The sequence below is a fragment of the Sorex fumeus genome, unplaced genomic scaffold (genome assembly GCF_029834395.1).
Source record: "Sorex fumeus unplaced genomic scaffold, SorFum_2.1 ptg000054l, whole genome shotgun sequence".
Classification (NCBI taxonomy): Eukaryota; Metazoa; Chordata; class Mammalia; order Eulipotyphla; family Soricidae; genus Sorex; species Sorex fumeus.
The window spans coordinates 2,495,636-2,514,618 of NW_026606111.1; the positions used below are offsets into that span (position 1 = coordinate 2,495,636).

At 64.6% G+C, this 18,983-nt stretch overlaps 1 protein-coding gene across 1 annotated transcript; it reads right to left on the minus strand.

Moving 5' to 3' along the window:
* Positions 1 to 964: 964 nt before the first annotated feature.
* Positions 965 to 15,950, minus strand: LOC130033605 (maestro heat-like repeat family member 5). Its single transcript, XM_056125407.1, has 25 exons — positions 15,870 to 15,950; positions 15,451 to 15,537; positions 15,145 to 15,261; positions 14,922 to 15,041; positions 14,626 to 14,769; positions 14,200 to 14,322; positions 13,838 to 13,914; positions 13,172 to 13,307; positions 12,582 to 12,677; positions 12,367 to 12,471; positions 9,185 to 9,284; positions 9,022 to 9,116; positions 8,414 to 8,563; positions 7,990 to 8,144; positions 7,327 to 7,471; positions 7,004 to 7,188; positions 6,365 to 6,502; positions 6,117 to 6,228; positions 5,889 to 6,032; positions 5,416 to 5,592; positions 4,292 to 4,579; positions 3,125 to 3,247; positions 1,738 to 1,840; positions 1,197 to 1,271; positions 965 to 1,062 (listed from the first exon to the last, which is right to left on the minus strand). The coding sequence occupies exons 1-25, from the start codon at positions 15,948 to 15,950 to the stop codon at positions 965 to 967; spliced, it is 3,174 nt and encodes a 1,057-aa protein (XP_055981382.1).
* Between the last annotated feature and the right edge of the window lie 3,033 nt (positions 15,951 to 18,983).

Genomic DNA, 18,983 nt, shown 5'->3' on the forward strand with positions numbered 1-18,983 from the left:
ACTGCCCCCCCTACAGCCCTAGGGGCGAGGGTCTGGCCAAGGGTGTGCAGGGCTGCCCAGAGAGGACGGAGCTCCTGGGGTTCTCTCCTGTCTCCCAAGCCTGGGGGCCCAGAGACAAGGGACCCAGCTGGGCTGTCCAGGGACACGGAGGCGGTGTTGCGGGGCTCAATATGGCTTTTGGGAACACCATATGGAGCCTGCCAGGAGGGGGCGGAGGCACTTCTCCACCCCCACCAAGGGAGCTCCAGGGAGAGAGAAGGCCCGAGGTGGGGGCTTTGGGATAGCCGGCACCCACGGCTCCCCCGCACTGTGCTTCCCGGCCCCCTCTCCGGCCCCTCAGTCCTCAGGGAGGGCCACTGGGGGGAGGGGGGTCTCTGCAGTGCCCCCAGGTGGTGGGGAGACGTGCAGCCCCAGCTTGGTGTGCGCCCTACATTTCTCAGAAGGGCAGGAAAGGGACATCCAGCCGAGATCCCAGGCCTAGACCCGTGCTGGCAGCCAGAAGGTGCCCCCTTTCTGCCAGCCCAGCACCAGGAGGGGGAGTGGGAGGGGCAGCCCTGCCCAGCGACCCCGTCTGTGGAGGGTCGACCAGGCTTGGTCCCCCGCACTACACAGGAGTGACCCCAAGACACGGGCCAAGTTCCCAGTGCCTCCTCCGACCCGACCGCCAGCCCCCGGAGTGTGGCTCTCCCCTCGCGCCCACTCTCTGCCGTGGCCTGCGGTGGCCCTGGACAGAAGGGGGACCCCAGGGTGGCATCCAGTATGCAACTCTGCCCTGGGTCAGCGGCAGGTTCCCGAGCCCGGGTGGAAGGGTCAACCCAGAGAGAGGCCCCTGGGTCCATGCCTGGGCTGGCAGAGGCCACCTCGACCCTAATGAGGACAGTCAGAAGTCCGGGGACATGCACTTTTAAGAGACTGGACAGCAGCAGAAACAGCAGTCACGGGCGGGGGACAAGGGGCGGGCGGCTCAGTCAGAGGTGCAGCGCGACAGCTCGGCGAGGTCCTCCTGGAAATGCCGGTAGAACCTGCGGCTCTCCAGGTCCTCCTCCCGACGGCTCTCAAAGCCTGCAGCAGAGACCAGGGGGCAGGGGCCGGGCCAGGAGGGGCGGAGGCGGGGCGGGGGCGTGGCTCTGACCTGGGAGCCCAGGGCGGGGTGTGGAGGGGGTGGGGCCACAGGACCTGGCCGGGGCTGGACTCACTGCTCCTGAGGATCTTGATGCCATCCCTCTTTAGGAAGAAGCAGATATCCGCGAAGTAGTCCTGCAGCAAGGTCCCTGCGAAGGGGGGCGGAGGGCAAGGGGCCTCCTGCTCTGCCAGGTCCAGGTGGGGCTGGGATGGGGCCGGGGACGGGCGGGGGTGGGGTTGGGGGAGTGGGCGGGGCTAGTCATCGAGGCGGGGCCAGCAGCACTGAGGGCGGGGCGCGGCCAATCAGGCAGCCCTGCGAGAGTGGCGCGGGCGGGGCCTGTTCTGGGGCGGGGCTAGCAGCACAGAAGGCGGGGCACGGGCCAGGGGCGGGGAATGGGGCGTGGCCTAACAATCAGCCCTGTGGGCGTGGCGTGGACGGGGCCAGTCCTGGGGCGGGGCCAGTAAGCACCGAGTGGGGCGCAGCCCGCAAACCAGCCCTAAGGGTGATGCATGGGGCGGGGCCAGCTCTCGGGGGCGGGGCTATAGGCGGGACAGACCAACCCGGAGGGAGGAGCACGGGCTGGGGCAGAGCCAGGCCTCGGGGGCGGGGCCTACCGACGAACTTCCTGGCCGCCAGCTTCATGGTCTGGTAGGGGCTCTCTAAGTAAGCCAAGCCCTGGATCAGAAGCAGGTGGTAGTTGCCGAAGTTGCTCTCCACCTGCGGAAGGACAGGGGCCATTGGCCAGGCCCTTCCGGATGGGAATAGCAGGACCCTCCTTCCCTTGAGGGAGACCCCTTCGGCCCACCCTCACATCTCTTCCGTGAACCCCACCCCCACCGATAGTTTTACTGAACTGAGCGGGAATAGGCAGGTTCTCTGGGGAATGGCAAATTGGAGATGGGGAGGGGCTCGTGGGAGCCCTGAGGTAGGGGGGCTTCATCACTGCAAAGCCACACACTTGACTCTATCAGACTCAATAAAGCCCTTTGCACCGCCAGACTGGCGTGAGAGGCCAGACCAAACAGCTCTGCAAACCCAGCCTGGCAGAGCTCGAGGAGTGGAGCCTGCAGGGAAGCCCCGCCCCAGCAAGGCCCTAGGGGTGGAACTGGAGGGGAGCCCCGCCCACCACAGGGCTCTGGGGTGGGGTTGGGGGAGGGGAAGGCCCGCCCCCTCGGGCCAATGGGTGGGGCCAAGGGAAGCCCTACCCCTGCATGGACCTAGGGATGGAGTCAGAAGAAGCTCCGTCCCTGCAGGTTCCTAACGCCAGGGCACCTGTACAGCCCTTAGTGGTCAGGATCTACAGAGCAGAGGAAGGAAGACTGATTCTGCCCTCTGCTGCCTTGGAAATCTGCCCACCCTCCCAGGAAGCTTCTGCCATGACCCTCCGCCCAGCCTGTGCTCTCGAAGCCTCTTCTGGGAAGCCCTGATTGCCCAAGCTGTGCCCAGAGACCTGCACGCTGCCTGCTGGAGACACTTGGGACCCTGGCTGGGTCCCCGCTCCTCCCAGCCCTCCCCCTCCCACAGGGACCAAGTTGCAAGCAGGGGGAGTTCGTTCTGCATCTGAGCCCCAACCCAAGTGCCAGGGGTGCCTCGGACATTTCAAGTGAATGAGGGGACACAGATATTCTGAGGGATCTTGGGAACGTGCTCTAGACAGCCGCTGAGAGTGAGCCCAACTGGAGGGCTCCTGCGAGACTGGCGGCCCCCAGCCCTTAGGTACCAGTGGAAACCCAGGTGCTCAACCTGGTCCCCTGATCTGAGGCTGTGCCAGCTGGCTGCGCAGTCTCAGCTGGCCCCTCCCCAGGGCCACGGGTCTGGGCCTGTTCCCAGCTCTGGGGACATTCGTCTCTAAGTGAACACCAGGTGGTGCCATGACACCCCCAGGCGCCCCTGGTCCAGTCCACTATGAACTCTACTGCCCAAAGGTGGAGCGAGAACTGCAGAGACCAGATGCCCTGGGTGTAGGGGCGCCCGTGAGCCTCCCCTGGTACTGCCACTCACCGTGTAGGTGAAGATGTCAGTCTCGGCTCCCAGGCCCTGGCCCCACGCTAGCCTGCTGAACAGCTCCTTCTGGAACTGCCACTTGAGCAGGGTAGCACAGCGTAGGAAGGTGAACTTTGTCTTCTAGGAGACAGCAGAGAGATGGTTGCCCCCTGCCCCGTCATCATACCTCCAGGTCAGCCCCAGGAGAGGTCTGGAGAGACCCTCAGCTCTCACTGCCCCCCCTGGGGTCGCCTCTGTTTGCGCCTATCCAGGCCCAGGGCACCCCACAGCAGTCCTTGGGTGGCATCCTGTGTCAGAAGAGATTGACGTGGTGATTACCTGTTCAGGGGCGCTGGAGATAATCTGCAAGGCAAAGTGCCCAACCCAGGTCCCTCTTACAGCAGAGAGGCGAGACCAAGGAGGTAGGACAGTGTCAAGACACATGTGTCAGGCCATGTTCCATCCTGGCACTGCATGGCCTCTCAAACACTGCCTGGAGCCCCACCCCCACCCCACCACCACCACCACTGTTGGGTGTGACCCCCATGGTCACAGGCACAATAGTACCAGAGCACTAAACCACAGGCCAAGTTGGCAGGGGGCGGCTGGAAGGGACCCCCTGAGCACCTTTTGAGGATCCCCAATGGAAGGAAAAAGCAACTGAAATGGCAGAGTGACAGTGAGGAGCAAAGACGGGCGTCTTTTGAGGAGGCGTCTGCTTGAGCCCATATCTGCAGCCCACCCTGTCCACCAGGCCCCTGGCTTACTCTCTCCCCAGAGGGTTCCACTATCTCACCCCAGTCAGGGTCCCCTGAGCAGTAGCACCCCTGCAGGGAGAAGGGTCATGGCCTGAAAGTCCAGGTCCACCCACAAATCTCTCCTGGGAATGAGAGTGTTTTGCTGGGGCCAGGCAGGCGCTGGTCTACACCAGAATCTTCGATGGTGTGTCCATGGGGGCAGGAAGCATCCCAGGTGCTTGGCTCCTAGGGCCGGGGTGTGTGTGCATGTGCATGCTTGTGTATCTGCATGTACACATATGTGCATGCAAGTGCGCATATATCTGCAAGTGTATCTGCACGTGCACATATGTGTGTGCCTGTCCCTGGAAGGAAGTGAGGTGTCTCCACCTGTAAGGCTGGCCCGCCTCCACCCTTGTCTGGCCCTGGGGGTTCCGTAGCGGCTCACCAGGACCACCTCGGGGCAGGGGTCAGCCAGGTGTAGGAGCAGCGGCACCACAGCCTGGAAGACCTGGTTCTGGAGCTGGATCCGGGACTTCTTCCCGCTGTGCAAGGCCTCCCCGTACAGCTTGATGGCAGCGGCACGCACCTCCTCGTGCTCCTGCAGCCACAGGCAGGGGGTTGGCTCTGTGCTGCAGAACCCGTGACCACCTGTCCCGCAGACCTTGTAGGGTACAAGCCGGTCGCTGCGGAGAGGCTGAGGTCTCATGGTGTAGACCTGTAAGGCACTGGGACCCTAGGTGAGGCCCACACAGCCTGTGACTCGGTTTCCCCAATTGCAAACAATAGTGCTGCCCTGACTCCCCAACTTCTCCCACCTCCACCTCACCTGCAACCCCCATGGGGACAAAGCAACGCCTCAATTCCTGCCTAGCCCCACCTCGCAGTCCCCAGAGTACCCCACTGCAGCCCACCCTCAGCCAGTGGACTCTGTAGGCTAGGGAGAGGCTGTTGTGATTGGTGGTGGTGGTGGTGGTAGTGGGTCCAGCAGCTTGGACTGCTCTGATTGGGGGGAAGATGGAGTGTGGCTGCTCTGATTGGTGAGGAGATGGACAGCCCTGATTGGTGGGGAAAGGGACTGCCCTGATTGGTGGGGAGATGGACGAGCTGCGGCTAGGACTGCTCTGATTGGGGGGAAGATGGAGCGTGGCTGCTCTGATTGGTGAGGAGATGGACAGCCCGGAGAGGGACTGCCCTGATTGGTGAGGAAATGGACAGCCCTGATTGGTGGGGAAAGGGACAGCCCTGATTGGTAGGGAGATGGACTACTCTGATTGGTGGGGAGATGGACGAGCTGCGGTTAGGACTGCTCTGATTGGGGGGAAGATGGAGCGTGGCTGCTCTGATTGGTGAGGAGATGGACAGCCCTTGGTGGGGAGAGGGACTGCCCTGTTTGGTGTGGAGATGGACAGCCCTGATTGGTAGGGAGATGGACTGCCCTGATTGGTGGGGAGATGGACGAGCTGCAGCTAGGACAGCTCTGATTGGGGGGGAGGTGGAGGGCTGCTGCAGCTTGGACTGTTCTGATTGGCTGGCTGCAGCCGGCACTGTGGACTGGCAGGTTTTACTCACGTTATCGAACAGAGGCTGCAGCAGCATCAGGAGCTTGATGTCGGAGACCCGAGAGCCCCGTGCTCCCAAGTGATGCAGGATTTCCCCCAGGAGCGCCACCAGTGCCACGAAGTCTTGCGGCTCAGGCATCAGGAAACTGTCCAGCAGCCGGACCAGCTCTTTCTGTAGCAGGGATACCTGTACGGAGACGACGCCCAGGTCCCTGCTCATCTAGGCTGCTTCGCACTCCGCTCCCTGCGCCTTCCCCACTGCGCAAGTGTGGGCTGGGTGGGCAGACTGTAGGTCACACGCCCTGGCCAGCCCAGTCCTGGACCGCATCTTGCGGTGTGCCTGGCCAATGCGAAAGGATTCCTGCCCTGCCAGGACGCCAAAGCCCCTGGCATTAGGATCTAGTCCCCAGCCCTATGCAGCAAGGACCCTTTCCCACCTGGGCTTCATATGCCCTGACCCTCCAGCCCCGCTCGCCCTCACACCTTCTTGGGATGGATCATGACGCTGCTCAGACCCTTCAGACTCGTGGTCTGCACCAGCAGGCTGGAGTTGTGCAGGCCCAGCGTCAGGACGTTTTTCATGCTCTGCCGGGAGGCATGCAGGGTGATGTCCGGGCTGTTGAGAAGCTGAGGTGGGTTGGCCAGGTTGGCTGGTGCTCAGGGCTACTGCGTGGGCGCCACGTGGGAGCAGGGGTGGCACTGGGAGCTGACCTCAGTGACCAGGACGATGGCCACATTGTGGTCCCGCTGCTCGTAGCTCTTCATGGAGATGATTGCTTGGCCCAGGACAGCCTTGATCTCGCAGCTGTACTGTACCATGGCCCTGCAAAGGAAAGGGGCTTCCCAGGGGTCTCAGGGCTCCACCCTTGAGCTGGGGAGCCCCTGGTTCCCTAGACTCAGGAGAAGACACAGGTCCCAAAGTGGGGGAGCAGCGAGCCTCGCTGCTGCGGGACCTTTACCTGGCCAGGAGACTCAACCCCTCCGTGTAGGTTTCAGGGTGCTCAAAGAGCTCCCAGCCCTGCAGCAGCTTCACGTAGGCGAACACCTCCCAGTTGCCGGTGGTCCAGAAGAGACCTTTCAGCGCCTCCAGGCAGGTCCTGGGCAGGGTTGAAGAGCAGAGTGGGGGGGGGAGCGTAGTTGGGGCATGACACCCTCCTTGGCCACAGTGACCTCCTCCAAGCTTCCCTCCTCACAGTGCCCGGCCTCTGGTGGCCACAGTTCCTACTTTTACACCCTGGTGAAGCCCCCTCCCGCGAACCCCCCCCCCCCCCCCCCCCCCCCCCCCCCCCCCGCCACACCGCGCCAGCCTGGCCTATGTGTGAGGTTGGGAGGGCTCTACTGGAGGGGCCTGGCTTTGTGGAGTGGAGAGAAGGGGCTCAGTGGGAGAGGAGAGGCAGGGCTCCAGGGAGGGCGGGGCTCCACGGGAGAGGAGAGGCGGGACTCCATGGGAGGGGAGGGGCTCCACAGGAGGGGCAGAGCCTTATGGGAGGGGAGGGGATTCCTGGGCAGGGTGAGAACTCCGTGGTGGGCGGGGCCGTGCGAAGAGTAGGGGCTGGAGGGTATTGGGGGAGATGGGGAAGGGCTACAGTGGGCCTCACCTGCAAGGGCCCAGAGGCTGCCTTTCCAGGATGTCCTCCCGGTAGTGGGAGAGGTCCTGCCCCATGCCCAGCTCAAACAAGTAGAGCATCTGTGTCAGCAAGCCCAGGAGGATGCCGGCGAAGGCCCAGTGCACTGTGGCCCTGAACTCTGGGACGTACAGGAGCTCGTAGATAGTGCCGAGGGCCTGTGGTGAGCAGAGCAACACCCTTTGCACCCACCGTGCCCCAGGCCCACTGCTCACACCTTGGGCAGGTGCAGTACCAGGGCTGGTCTTGGGTGCCACCGCCCACACACACAGGCTCCTCGTCCCCGTGCTGCCCACCAGCAGGGAGATGACCTCCGCCTGCTCCTGCGGCTGGACGAGCTCCCTGGGCAGCCGCAACTTCAGGTTCATGTACAGCAGGGTAATGATCTTGTGGGCCAGCTGTTCAGTGGTGACTAGGGCCCTCCACAGGGGAATGAGCTTCCTGCAGAGATGATGTCCAGTGCCACCAACTGAGGCCATGCGGCACAAGGGCTTCGGGTGACCCCTCATCCCTGGGACTGACAGGTGATCTGTCTGGCAAATTTGGGGGTTCAGGAATGGGAGGCCAGGAGGCCAGGTGCTGCTGACACAGGCCTGCTCCCCTGGACTTGCCACTGGTACCCCTTGCTGCGCAAATCCAGGCAACTCTGTCCTTGCCCTTGTCCTGTCTAGTTCCACACACAGATACTCCAGGGCAATGTGGGGGACAGAAAAGATGGGTGGGCAGTTCTGCCCCCTGGCACTTCCACCCCCGGGGAAGGAGTCGGGCTTGGGTCCTCATCGCGCAGCATGTCCTGATACCCCACTTCAGCCACGGGCATGGGTAGGGGTGACAGCTGCCAGCCCCTTGGCAAGCTGGTCTGGGTGAGTGCTGGGTCACTCCTAGACTGGGCCCCTCTGGGGTGTCTGGGCCCACTGGACCTTAGTGGAGCACTCATCCACTGTGACGGGGGGGCCCACCTCTCGGAGGGGGGACTCAGCATGAACATCACCTCGATACATTCCTGTGGGTACTGGGTTCCCAGCAGGGTCATGGCCCTCAGCATGGCCACCTGGACATCCTTGGAGTTGATGCTAGGCAGTTTCTGGGACAGGCCCTGCAGGATCTCCATCACCTGTGGGGCAGGGGTGGCTGGACTCGGGCCTCCCTCTGTCCCAGGGGCGTGGACATGAGACTTCAGGGATCCCTGGAAGAACCCCCAGAAGTGCCCGGCAGCCCTATCAGCACCATCTGGGACATCCCTGAGGCCAGCGGGGTCAGTTCCACCTGATGGGGAGGGAACAGAGGCTCTGGCCACAGACCATGCTGGCAGAGAGAAGCGGGGCTCCCGGGATGTCCGGCAATACCTAGGCAGCCCCTGTTGTTTCCCCCCAAGCTGGCCACCTGCTCAGGCCTGATGGAGCCGTCTTCAAAGATGGTGAGGAGCACCTGGGAGGCCAGAGTGCTGCGCAGGTGCCCGTGGCTGCTGAGCCCCTGCAGGAGCGTGAGCACCAGCTGCGTGTGCTGCCCCACTGACAGGTTCCTGTTCAGGGCCTGTAGGGGTCAGGGCGCAGTCACATGTGTGTATGCATTCACCCCGCTCCAGTCACACGCATGCACACACACTGGCACACACACAGCCCACTCCCGGTCACATGCACACACATGCACGGGGCCCGCTTCCAGTCACGTGAATGCACACTTAGAACCCGTTCCGGATCACGCTCACTCACACGCGCGCACACACGGGGCCTGCAGCAGACAGGCTGCCCCTCCTCCCCATGGCCCACACTGCCCACTGCTGAGAATGCGGGTAACACTCGCCCTTTTCTGGAGGGCCAGGAGCCCCCCACAGTGTTTCCCGGGGCTACAGAGCACAGAACCGCCCTGGCAGATGGGGAAACTGAGGCACGGGAGCCTTGAAGGACCTAGACGGGACTCGGCCTCCGCCCCAATCCATGAGGAACGGAGCCGCTGGCCGCCCGGGCAGCACAGGGAGGTCCCAGCCCCACCTTCACCACGGGGTACAGCTTCCGTTCCGACTCCTGGTAGGTCTTCGCTTCCACGTTCTTCAGTCTGTTCAAGCGCATGAACTCGGCCACGCTCTCTGCGGGAGGGGCTCACGGTCAGGCGGTAGCCGGCCAGCAGGGGCCACCCGCCGGGACCCACACTCACGCTTATGCTGGAGGAGGTGCAGCAGCAGGTAGGCACACTGGTGCGAGTGGCTCTGAGTGGCCCGGTCCTCGTCGTGCCACAGCAGCAGCAGCAGGCCCACCTGGTGGCCCAGTGCAGAGGGCGTGGCGTGCTCCTGGGGACGGCCGCGCTGAGCAGAGCCTGGCCCGCTGGCTCGCCCCGCCCCGCCCTGTTGCCCCGCCCCCGTGCCTGCTGCTCCTCCCCCCAAGCGTCTGCTGCCCCACCCCACGCCTGCTGGGTCGCCCCCCCTTGCACCTGTTAGCCCTGCCCCGCTGCCCCCACCACGCCCCTGTGCCTGCTGGCCCCGCCCCATGCCTGCTGGCCCCGCCCCGCTGCCCCGCCCCACACCTGATGCCCCACCCCCGCTGGATCCTGGTCCTGGTGCCCCCCACTACTATTGGTGCCCCCCACCCCTTTTCTCTCTCAGCGTTCCAGTTCTCAGTCCTTTCCAAGGCCTCGTCCCTCGCCTGGGGAGGGGCTCCAGCATCTGGGGAGGGTCAGCACCACTCCCACCCCACGCAGGAGAGGCGGTGACGGCCTAAGTCGGCCGCTGAAGCACACGCCAGCCACTCCTTCCTTCAGCCTCCCACTCGCCCTGGCTCTGGTCAGCACGTCTGGGAGAAAGGCTTGGCCTGGCTTCTCCTACGTGGCCGGTGGCACAGAGCTCAGGTAGGCACCGTCCATCCTGCCTGGACACTCGGTGCTGAGAGTGTGCCTGGCTGGGCCAGGCTCCTGAGTCTCCCGCCTGCATCTGTCTGTGACCCTGGCGGACTGTCCTCAAGCTGGCACTGACTGTTCTCCTCAGTGGGCACTGCATTTGGCAATTTCTCGAGTCTACACAGGGCTGTTCCTTAGCCTTTCCAGCTGTCTGCTGGTTCTTCGCAGCCTCCAGAGTTTGGGCCTATTTCTCCATCCGGGCAAGTCCTGGCTCCCCCAGCCCGTGGCCCGCTGCTGCCCGCAGGCTGCAGTTGCAGCGACTCTGGGAAGCCCTTCATGTCCTGGCCCTGCGGGTCAGCGCCAACTCTGGGGTGGAGGGGGAGGGCTGCTGCCTGCTGGGGCCCAGACAGAAGCCCTATGAGGTGTGTGTGCCCTGGGCTGCACTGTGGAGGCCAGCCGGCCCCTGTTCACCCATGTCCATTCCATGCCCACCCCTATCCATCCCATGTCCATCCTATGTCCACCCCATATCTCCCATGTCCACCCATGTCCGTCCCATTTTCATGTCCATTCCATGACTGTCTGCGAGACCAGTCCTTGGCTTCTGTCTCTGCAGCTGGGAACTCTCATGCCAGACTGGCCCAGCCACCTGCCTGCTCAGTGGTGTCCCCCCGGCCACAGTCCCCTCAAGGGCCCCAATTGCCTCCCCAAGCATGACCGACAGCTGAGACCCACTTGGGCAGTGGCAGCTGCCTTCTGGGACAGTCCACCCCTCTCACTGCCTCTGCACCCCGAGCTCCACCCCCAGACACCACCATGCGTGCAGTGATGTCCCCCTGCTGGACTTTCCTGGGTTCTGGTGACCACTGGCTGTGGTGTGAGGCCCCAGCCAGAGGGCACTGCTGCCTGCGTCCTCATGGGTCACAGAGCTGCATCTCTCCTGATCCATGGCAGGACACGCTGAACCCTTGGTCTTTTCTAGTTGCGGACTTTTCCTGGGGCTGACCTTGCAGGAAGGGGGCAGGCCCCCTGTCCCCGTCAGCCCTCCTGGGTTCTCCCGCTCGTGGGCACCTGCCCGGCTCACCTGCCTGACCATCTGGGCACACTGCTCAGCACAGGTCAGCAGGAGGACCACTGACCTCACAGCTATGCCCTTCTCCCAGCCCAGGGCTGGTCAGCACCCTATCCTGTCCTGCAAGGTCGCATGCTCACCCCCTTTTCTGAGGTGGCCCCTCCCCAGGGCAGTGTGACCAGGGCAGGCTATGCCGGTACCTCCTGGAGTGCTCAGAGCCGCTTCTTCCCAGGTAACTGGCCAGCAGAGGTTGCTGACCACAGGCTTTGCTCACTTGGTCTGGATGGCTTCCGGCTGCCAGGCCAGGAAGAGCAGTGGGAGGGGGGTCTGTATGCCCATGGACTGTGCCCTGGCCACCCATGTCCAGCTGGTGCTTGGCTGGACGTGGCCAGCCTGTGGCGCTGCTATTGGCTGGTGCTTCTGTGCTCACGGCCACTGCGGGTGATTCTGAGCATGTCAGTCCCATGGACACCCCAGCTGCCCCAGTGCTACTGCAGTGCCCCCAAGCCAAGTCCTCCTCCTCCCCAGCCCACTCTCTGGACCTCCGCATTGCCCCAGGCCCAGCGAGTGGAATGTGCTCAGGGTCCAGCTGGTGGCTGAGGGGCAGTCCTGGTGGCCCCCAAAATCCAGCTGGCCCCGGCCCTTCCTGGTGTGCTGCTAGCAGGACAGCTCTCCCGCCCTGGCCCTGGGTCATGTCCAGCCCAGCTGGCTTTGAGCCTGGGCGTGGTGGCTCCCACCCTGAGGCACAGATGGGCAGCCCCAGACTTGGCCCCCAAGATGGCCAGGATGCCCTTTGCTCCCAAGTCCTCTCAGGTGACTCCCTGGGGAGGCGTTTTTCTGGAATGTTGTGTGCCAACTGGGCGTTGCACTCAGTGTCCTGGGTCCACGTCCTAGGCCCTGCCCAGTGCCCCCGATCCTGCTGGGGATGACTCTGAGGCAACCTGCCACAAACATCCTCATGCTCATTCTTCATTCTTGATGGGTTGCTGGGGGTGGGGGGTGCAACTGTGGAGCTCTCCCTGCCGACGAGGGTGGTCCCGGTGGCCCCTCCCCCTCCCCGTTGACCGAGAGGCTGGCATGGCTTTACCTTTGGGCACTTGCCCACAGCAACCCCAGAGCTCAACAGTGCCTCGGGTTTGGACTTTTCCCGCCTGGACCCCAGGCTGCTCTGAGGCCCAGAACTGGGCAGAGGGCGCTGGGCTGCTGGGCCCCATTTTGCCCCACGCTCCTGACAATGGGTCTGTTCGGTGTGTCCAGAGTATCCCCTGCCGTCTGCCCGTCCATGGCTGGGCAGGGGGCTCCCTTGGCCCTCGCCCCCATTCCACCCCCGCCAACCACACTAGAACGGAGACTCCTGTCTGACCCCATCTCTTGCCCCCACTCCAGCTCAAAGTCCTGTCCGCGCAGGGTGGGGCCGGCCGCAGTGGGGACTCACGGTCAGCCTCTGGGTGTCCGCCAGGTACTGCAGCAGCAGGAAGATGGAGCGGGTGACCCGCTGCCGCTCGTGGGTGCTGCTGGACTCGAGCCATGGCTCCATGTGCTGCAGGCAGCGGTGTGGGCTGAGCAGGGGCAGTGGGGTGGGGCGCGGGGTGGGTGCAGGGCAGGGGCGGGGCGCGGGAGGGGCACAGGGTGGGCGCAGGGCAGGGTCACCTGCAGGATGAAGGAGATCTCGTCCATGGTGTTGTTGTCCAGGACAAGCTTCCGCAGTAGCAGGTCCAGGGCCTGTGAGCTCTTCTGGTACAGCATCTGGGCACAGACGCAGCCCTCGGTGAGCATGACCCAGGCACTGCCTGGCCCTGCAGCCCTGGGCACTGACAGCCTTCGAGGGAGCCTGGGGGGCCGGAGCCTTGAGGCTCAGCTGGGACTTGAAGCCTCGGCCTGGGGGTCCCCGCAGCCCCCACTCCGACAGCCGCAGCACTCTGGGAGCTCAGCCCACCAAGCGCTGCCCTCCTTGCCCGGGGGCCACCCCACCTCGGGCCTGGCACCCCGGCACCCACCGCCTCTCTCGCTACTCCCACCGTGTCCAGGGACCCCAGACCTGCAGGCCCAGGGTGGTGGCCCCTCCTCAGGGCCCTCCTTGCCCCCTCCTGTTGTGGACGTCGAGCCCCGGGGAGCACCATAGCTGACCACTCTCAGCCTCAACGGTGCCCGGGGCCACTGTGCCAAAGACCCATGTGCCCACCCAGATCCAGCCTGGCCTGTTTCCCAGTCCAGGGGACAGAAGCCAGGCCAGGGCTCACCAGGACGTCGGGGACCGAGTGCAGGGAAGTCAGAGAGCTGTGGAGCTGCTCGGGGGGCGGCAGCGTGTAGAGGGACTGCAGACAGACCTGCAGCGTGCGCGACTGCAGCGCTGGGCTCATGCCGGGACGCAGGGTGCTGCGGGCACACACAGGGTCACGTGGGGCAGGGACAGGCACATGCAGGGACACTCCGAGGGGGGAAAAGGGACACTCAGCCTGTGGCTGCGATGCAGGCACTGAGGCATGGGCTCCTGGGGAGAGTCACGAGGGCACCCAGCCCGAGTGGCCCCGGGGTGCAGGTGCAGGAATTACTCAGCCCCCGAGTCACTGGCGGACATGACCAGAGAACCCTCAGGCCAGCTTTCGAGCGGTGTCGGGTCAACTTGTGCCCAAGGACAGGTCAGAGTGTGACAGACAAGTCAGGGAGTGACAGGGTCATCGTAGATGGGGTCAGAGTGTGACAGGTCAGGGAGTGACAGGGTCATTGGACAGTGTGTGGTCGGTGACTTTTTTCTACCCCATCCTGGACAGGTAGGTCACACAGCGCCCTAACTCCTAGTGGCCTGGCTGAACTGAGCTGTGCTCAGTCACTTGAGCCCAGGTCCTTGTCCCCAGGTGCCCGCCCGCCCCTATGCGGGCCCAGGTCTCCTGTGCACCACGGGTCACCTCAGTCCTGCGATGACGATGATGGCCTTCTGCCGGAAGTGGGTGGCCAGGATAGGGGGCTCCTTTTGCAGGGCGATCTGGAGGGGGCAGGCGCAGGTAATCAGGTGGGGGCCGCACAGGATCCGCCCCACCGTGCCTCTGCCAGACCTGCCCCGTCCCACCCTGTGCCTGGTCTCCATCACGCCCCACCCCGGCCCCTTGCCCCTGCCCCGCCCCTGACCCCGCCCATCACGCCCTGGCCCCGCCCCACATCCGACCCCGCCCAGCCCGCCCTGGTCCCGCCCCATCACACCTTCGGCCCGCTCTGGCCCCGCCCACCCCATAAGTCCCGCCCATCACGCCCTGGCCCCGCCCCGCCTCACCAGGAGACACTGGATGAGCTCTGGGACCTGTGTGAACTTGTAGCTCTGGGCGTCCTCCGAGCGCTGCAGCGCGCGCAGCAGCATGGTGCTGGCCACCAGGAAGCTGCTTTTCAAGGCGTTGTCCTGGACACGCAGGGCCGGAGCCTGAGCCGGATTGCACCCGACCCCGCACTGCACCACAGTGACGCGTGCAAGGATAGGCACAGGGTGGGACAGGGCCAAGCACGCGGCGAGGCAAGCATGGACACATGCAGGGACACAGGCAGGCAGGAACCCACGGACACAGGCACGCAGGGCCTCAGGGATGCAGGGACGCAGACACTCAAACACGCAGGGACACAGGAACCCACAGACGCAGGAACGCAGACATGCAAGCTTGCAGCCGGTGTGGGTGTGGGGACGTGCAGCCCTCCCGGCCCCACTCACGTATCCGCCGCAGGAGTAGTAGTAGATGATGCGAGCCATGATGTTGTCCATCCAGGGCAGCGCCTGGCTACCGGCGTGCAGCGCCACCTGCCCGTAGCACAGCAGGCAGGTCCTGCTGACCCTCTTCCAGCGCAGGACCAGGTCCTGCGGGGAGAGAGGGGCCCAGGGCTCAGGACCCCAAGCATCCCCCAGGTCAGGTGCCCAGGGTGGACACCGAGGCCCGGTCCAGGGCCCAGCTGCGGGGCTCCCCCCTGAGCAGCAGCCAGCGAGTGTGAGGGCCCCGCGCCCCGCCATACCTGACTGTCCGTGGCCGCAGGCCGCAGCCTCAGGGACCACGCCTGGCCCTGCTGCTCCAGCACTGTCCACGTGGCCTCCAGGTGCGAGATGGACGTGATACCCACGGCCAGCGCGATGCCCTGTGGCCCGGGCACCCTGCGCTGAGCCCCGCTCAACTCCCTGAACAGCCCCTCCTGGAAGGGTCCCCCCGCTGGGCACCCGTGAGCCCGGGCCAGGGCACACCTCCCGCTCACTGAACCACAGGGGCGACTGGTCCAGGAGCGTCGTCAGGTGGGACTGGACCAGCTCAGCGCTGGCGCTTTCCTTGAGCGCCAGCCCGTAGAGGCGGAAGAGGAGCATCTGCAGAGAGAGAGAGAGAGAGAGAGAGAGAGAGAGAGAGAGAGAGAGAGGAAAGGGGGCCCCGGCACCCCGCCCCCCTGCCTGTGCATGCTGGGAGACACGGAACTTTCTGGAGTTCCACAGCGGGTCACCTCTGCCCGCCCCTCCGGCCGCTCCAAAACTTTTTGCGGGGGTGGGGCTCGGACCCACCTTGCCCAGAGGCAGCGAGGGGTCCAGGTTCAGCGGCGACAGGAGGTCCTGGACACTGGTGCTGGACTCTTTGTCCTTGCCTGAGACCTGGGGAACGGGAGGGGAGGGTGGGCTGCTTCCAGGCACCCCCCCCTCAGTCTGCAGCAGACCCCCAAGCCCTATGCGGCCCTTTGCTCCACCTTCTGCTGCCGCGGGGCCTTTGCACGGCCAGTCCCTCCGCCCCTGCCCTTGTCCCCAGCCCGTCCCCCTCATGCAGGGAAGCTCCAAAGTTCAGGGGGAGTGTGCAAGGAGAGGGTCCCCGCTCTGCTACTCCGCCCCCTCCCTTTCGTCAGGCCCTGCAGGCCAGAGGCCCCAGGACCCAGCATGTGTGGGGGGCCCCTGAGCACCGTGTCCGTCCAGCCAAGCAGAGGCCAATGCACCTGCGCCTCCAGGCAGCGCCACAGACCCTGAAGCAGCCCCTCCTGCCCCTCTTGCGGCAATGCCTTCAGCTGCTGCACCATCGCGGCCTCCCACGAGGGCTCACTGACCCGGCCTTTTGCAGATGGAGAGAAACAGAGAAGGGGGTCCTGGCCAGTGTCTGCAGGGAACGGTGTCACGGGCAAGGACACCGGGGGAGGGGACAGCACATGTCTGCAGAAGCCATGGCTGTGCCCAGGTGTCCCGGTTAGGTGCGCCACCCTCAAGCCTAACAACACCCCCTCAGGACACTGTGGTTACTGCCCTATGCGATGGAGGTATGGGCACTAAGTTACAAGCCCGGGGAAGAGGGGGTGACCGTGGGGAACTCGGGGCCCAGATGTCCCTAGAGCCAGAGGACAGGAAGGGTGGGAAGAGATGAAACCGAATGCCCACACACCCAGGGTGGGGGGCACCCAGACGAAGTTGCCAGCACCAGGTCAGCCCTTGGGTTCCAGTCCCAAGCACGGGAGAAAGTGGCCACGAGTGGGTGGGGCCGGCCACACGCTCTGGCTTCCACAGCCCCACAGTGGCTTCCAAGGAAAGTCGCACTTCTCTCATGCAGCTTGCCCTGCAATTATCCCTGACACCACATATAGCCCCCAAGCCCCACCAGGAGTGAGCCCTGAGCACAGAGCCAGGAGTGAACTCCGAGTACAGAGCCAGGAATGAGCCCTGAACAGTCAGGAGTGAGCCCCAAGCACAGAGTCGAGAGTGAGCTCTGAGCACAGAGCCAGAATTGGGCCCTGAGCCCCGGAGCCCGCGCTGAGCCCTGTCTGGGCCTCCAAATCCCTCAGTGAGTGGAGCGCGTGGTCAGGGCCGCTCACTACAATGCAGGACAGTCGGGTGCCTGAGTGGGTGCCATCCACCCTGCCTGTGACCCCCAGACTCCCAGATGCTACCACCTGCGCCTGCAGCCCCTCTGCTCACCCATCCAGGCCTCTTGTCTCTCCATGGGGCTGGGGACTCAGCTGCTCATGGTGACTTCTGCGCACCAGCTCCTGGAGAAGGACCAGGGACTCCATGAGCATGGCAGCGTCCCACCGGTTTCATCACCCCGGCTCCCACCTCCTGCCCCATACTCCTGACACCCTCTTCCTGCTCCTTGTACCCTGTCCCCCACTCTTCCTCCCTGCACCCTCCCTACCTGACTGCCAGTCTCCCCTTTGGGGCCATGAGACCTTCCTGCTCCCCTACTATGACCAGACCCTAACTCTGCACTCCCCCCCGGACCCCCAAGGTCGTTTCAGCTCTGTGCTTGCTGGGGCTGAGGGCCCCCCATTCCTGCACCTCCTCCTCCAAGCCCCTCCTGTGACCCCCACTGGGGCAAGTTCTTCCCAGGGTCTCTGCCCGGGGTGTGAGGGTCCCCCGTTACCCAGCTCTGGGTCCAATCCCAGCCCTTCGAGAGGGCTCTTCAGGGAAGCAGCCCTAGGCTTTAGGGTGGGCTGATGGGGTCCCAGTTAAGGATGTGGGGTCTCATCAGTGCCAGGTTCTCACTGAGGGTCGTCCCAAGGGGACTCTGAAGGACCAACAGACCTCGGGCCTGGCAAGGACCACCCCCTCCTGACACAGCCTGCATCCTGGGGCAACTAGGGAGCTCTGGGGGAGAAGACAGGTGGGGCCAAGGCTCTGGAACCCCGACGGGGTCCTGATGGGGGGCTTCAGGCCCATAGAGCAGCCTGGAGTGGAGCCCTGGACCTGGCCCCACCCCCAAAAGCCCCCAGAGTCTGTGCAGGCAGTTCAGGCTGCCCTGGCAAGCCACAGATGCAGCCAGGGCCGCCGTCCAGGGCCGGGTGCCACCTCCCCAGGACTTTCGAAGGTCAGAGACCCACAGACACCACGACCCAGGCACCACCGTCAGTCACCAGGGACGGTGGGTGTGTGGAGGGCCCGAGGCCCCCCGACCAGGCTCACTGGCCTATCCCGAGAGGGGCCTGACCCCAAGCAGACCTAGAATTCTACCCCTCAACGGTCGTGCATGGCAGTTGGGGCCCCCAGCAGGCTGCGGCCCCCACCCTGATGCTCCCCTAAGGCCGGGGGCTGGGATGTGCCTCAACCCAGACTGCCCGGGCCGGGGCCTCCAGAACCAGCCTCCTCCCTCAGGCCTTGCCAGGACCATGAGAGACAAACTTGGAGGCTGGGGCCTCCCTCAGCAGCACCCAGGGGGACACTCAGGGAGACTGTCCGTCCCAGGGCCATGGCTGCAGAGGGATGCTGGGACATGGCCAGACCAACTGCCACCCTCCATGCCCCGGGCACCCCCTCCAGCCCCCCAGCCCTGCAAGCCCTCTTGCCCACGCCCATGCTGCAGGCGGGACAGTGCAGAAGGCAGCGGTGTGTGTGTGTGTGTGTGTGAGGGGCAGGGAGTACCTCTGTGCTTTTCCAGAAAATCAAGGTGCCCCAGAACGCCTGAGCAGAGCAGGCCGCATGCCCCTCCCTCCCTGCCCCCCAGCCAAGTTCAGGCCCGCAAAGGGGCTTCATAACCTCCCCACCTGCCCTGTTGCTGGGGCTGGGGTATCCCACATGGGCACACAAAGCCATCTGGAGAAGGGCTGTGAGGGTCGAGGGGGTCTGGACAGGGCCAGGCAGCGCGGAAGGGAGTCCCCCAGCACCCACTCTGTCCTGCCTTGGCCTCGGCCTTTGTGTGTCAGGAGCCATTGGCAGAAGTTACCAGCTCTTTGCTTTGGGGGCCACACTCGGGGGTGCTCAGGACTTACTTATGCTTCAGTGCTCAGGGACCACCCTGGTGGTGCTCAGGGGACCATGCGAGATATCAGGAATTGCCCAGGTTGGCACGTGCAAAGCCAGGCCCTCCCTGCCGTGCTCTCCCTGCGTCTTTCTGAGGTTGCACCACAGTCCCACAGCTGGCCCTGTGCCCACTCTTCGGCCAGTCTTTGATCCGCCCCATGCGCCCCACAGCTGCCAAGGCCTGTCAGCGCCCGGCCAGCCCACAGCAAACAGCAGACGGAGCGAGGTGAGGCTCTGGCCTCTCCGTCTTGGCGCCTTGAATTTGCTGTTTTGCTCCCCACTGCCCACCTCTGCTCCATGCCTTCCTGGAGCAATGTGGATGGTCCCCT

Bases quoted from the DNA above. Each gene is read 5' to 3' on its own strand.
- LOC130033605 (XM_056125407.1), bottom strand. From the start codon at position 15,950: ATGGTGCAGCAGCTGAAGGCATTGCCGCAAGAGGGGCAGGAGGGGCTG. The intron at 6,033-6,116 runs GTCAGCTCCCAG...AACCCACCTCAG, and splicing joins CCATCGTCCTGGTCACTGAG to CTTCTCAACAGCCCGGACAT. The intron at 3,248-4,291 runs GTGAGCCGCTAC...GCTGTCTCCTAG, and splicing joins CCTGCCCCGAGGTGGTCCTG to AAGACAAAGTTCACCTTCCT.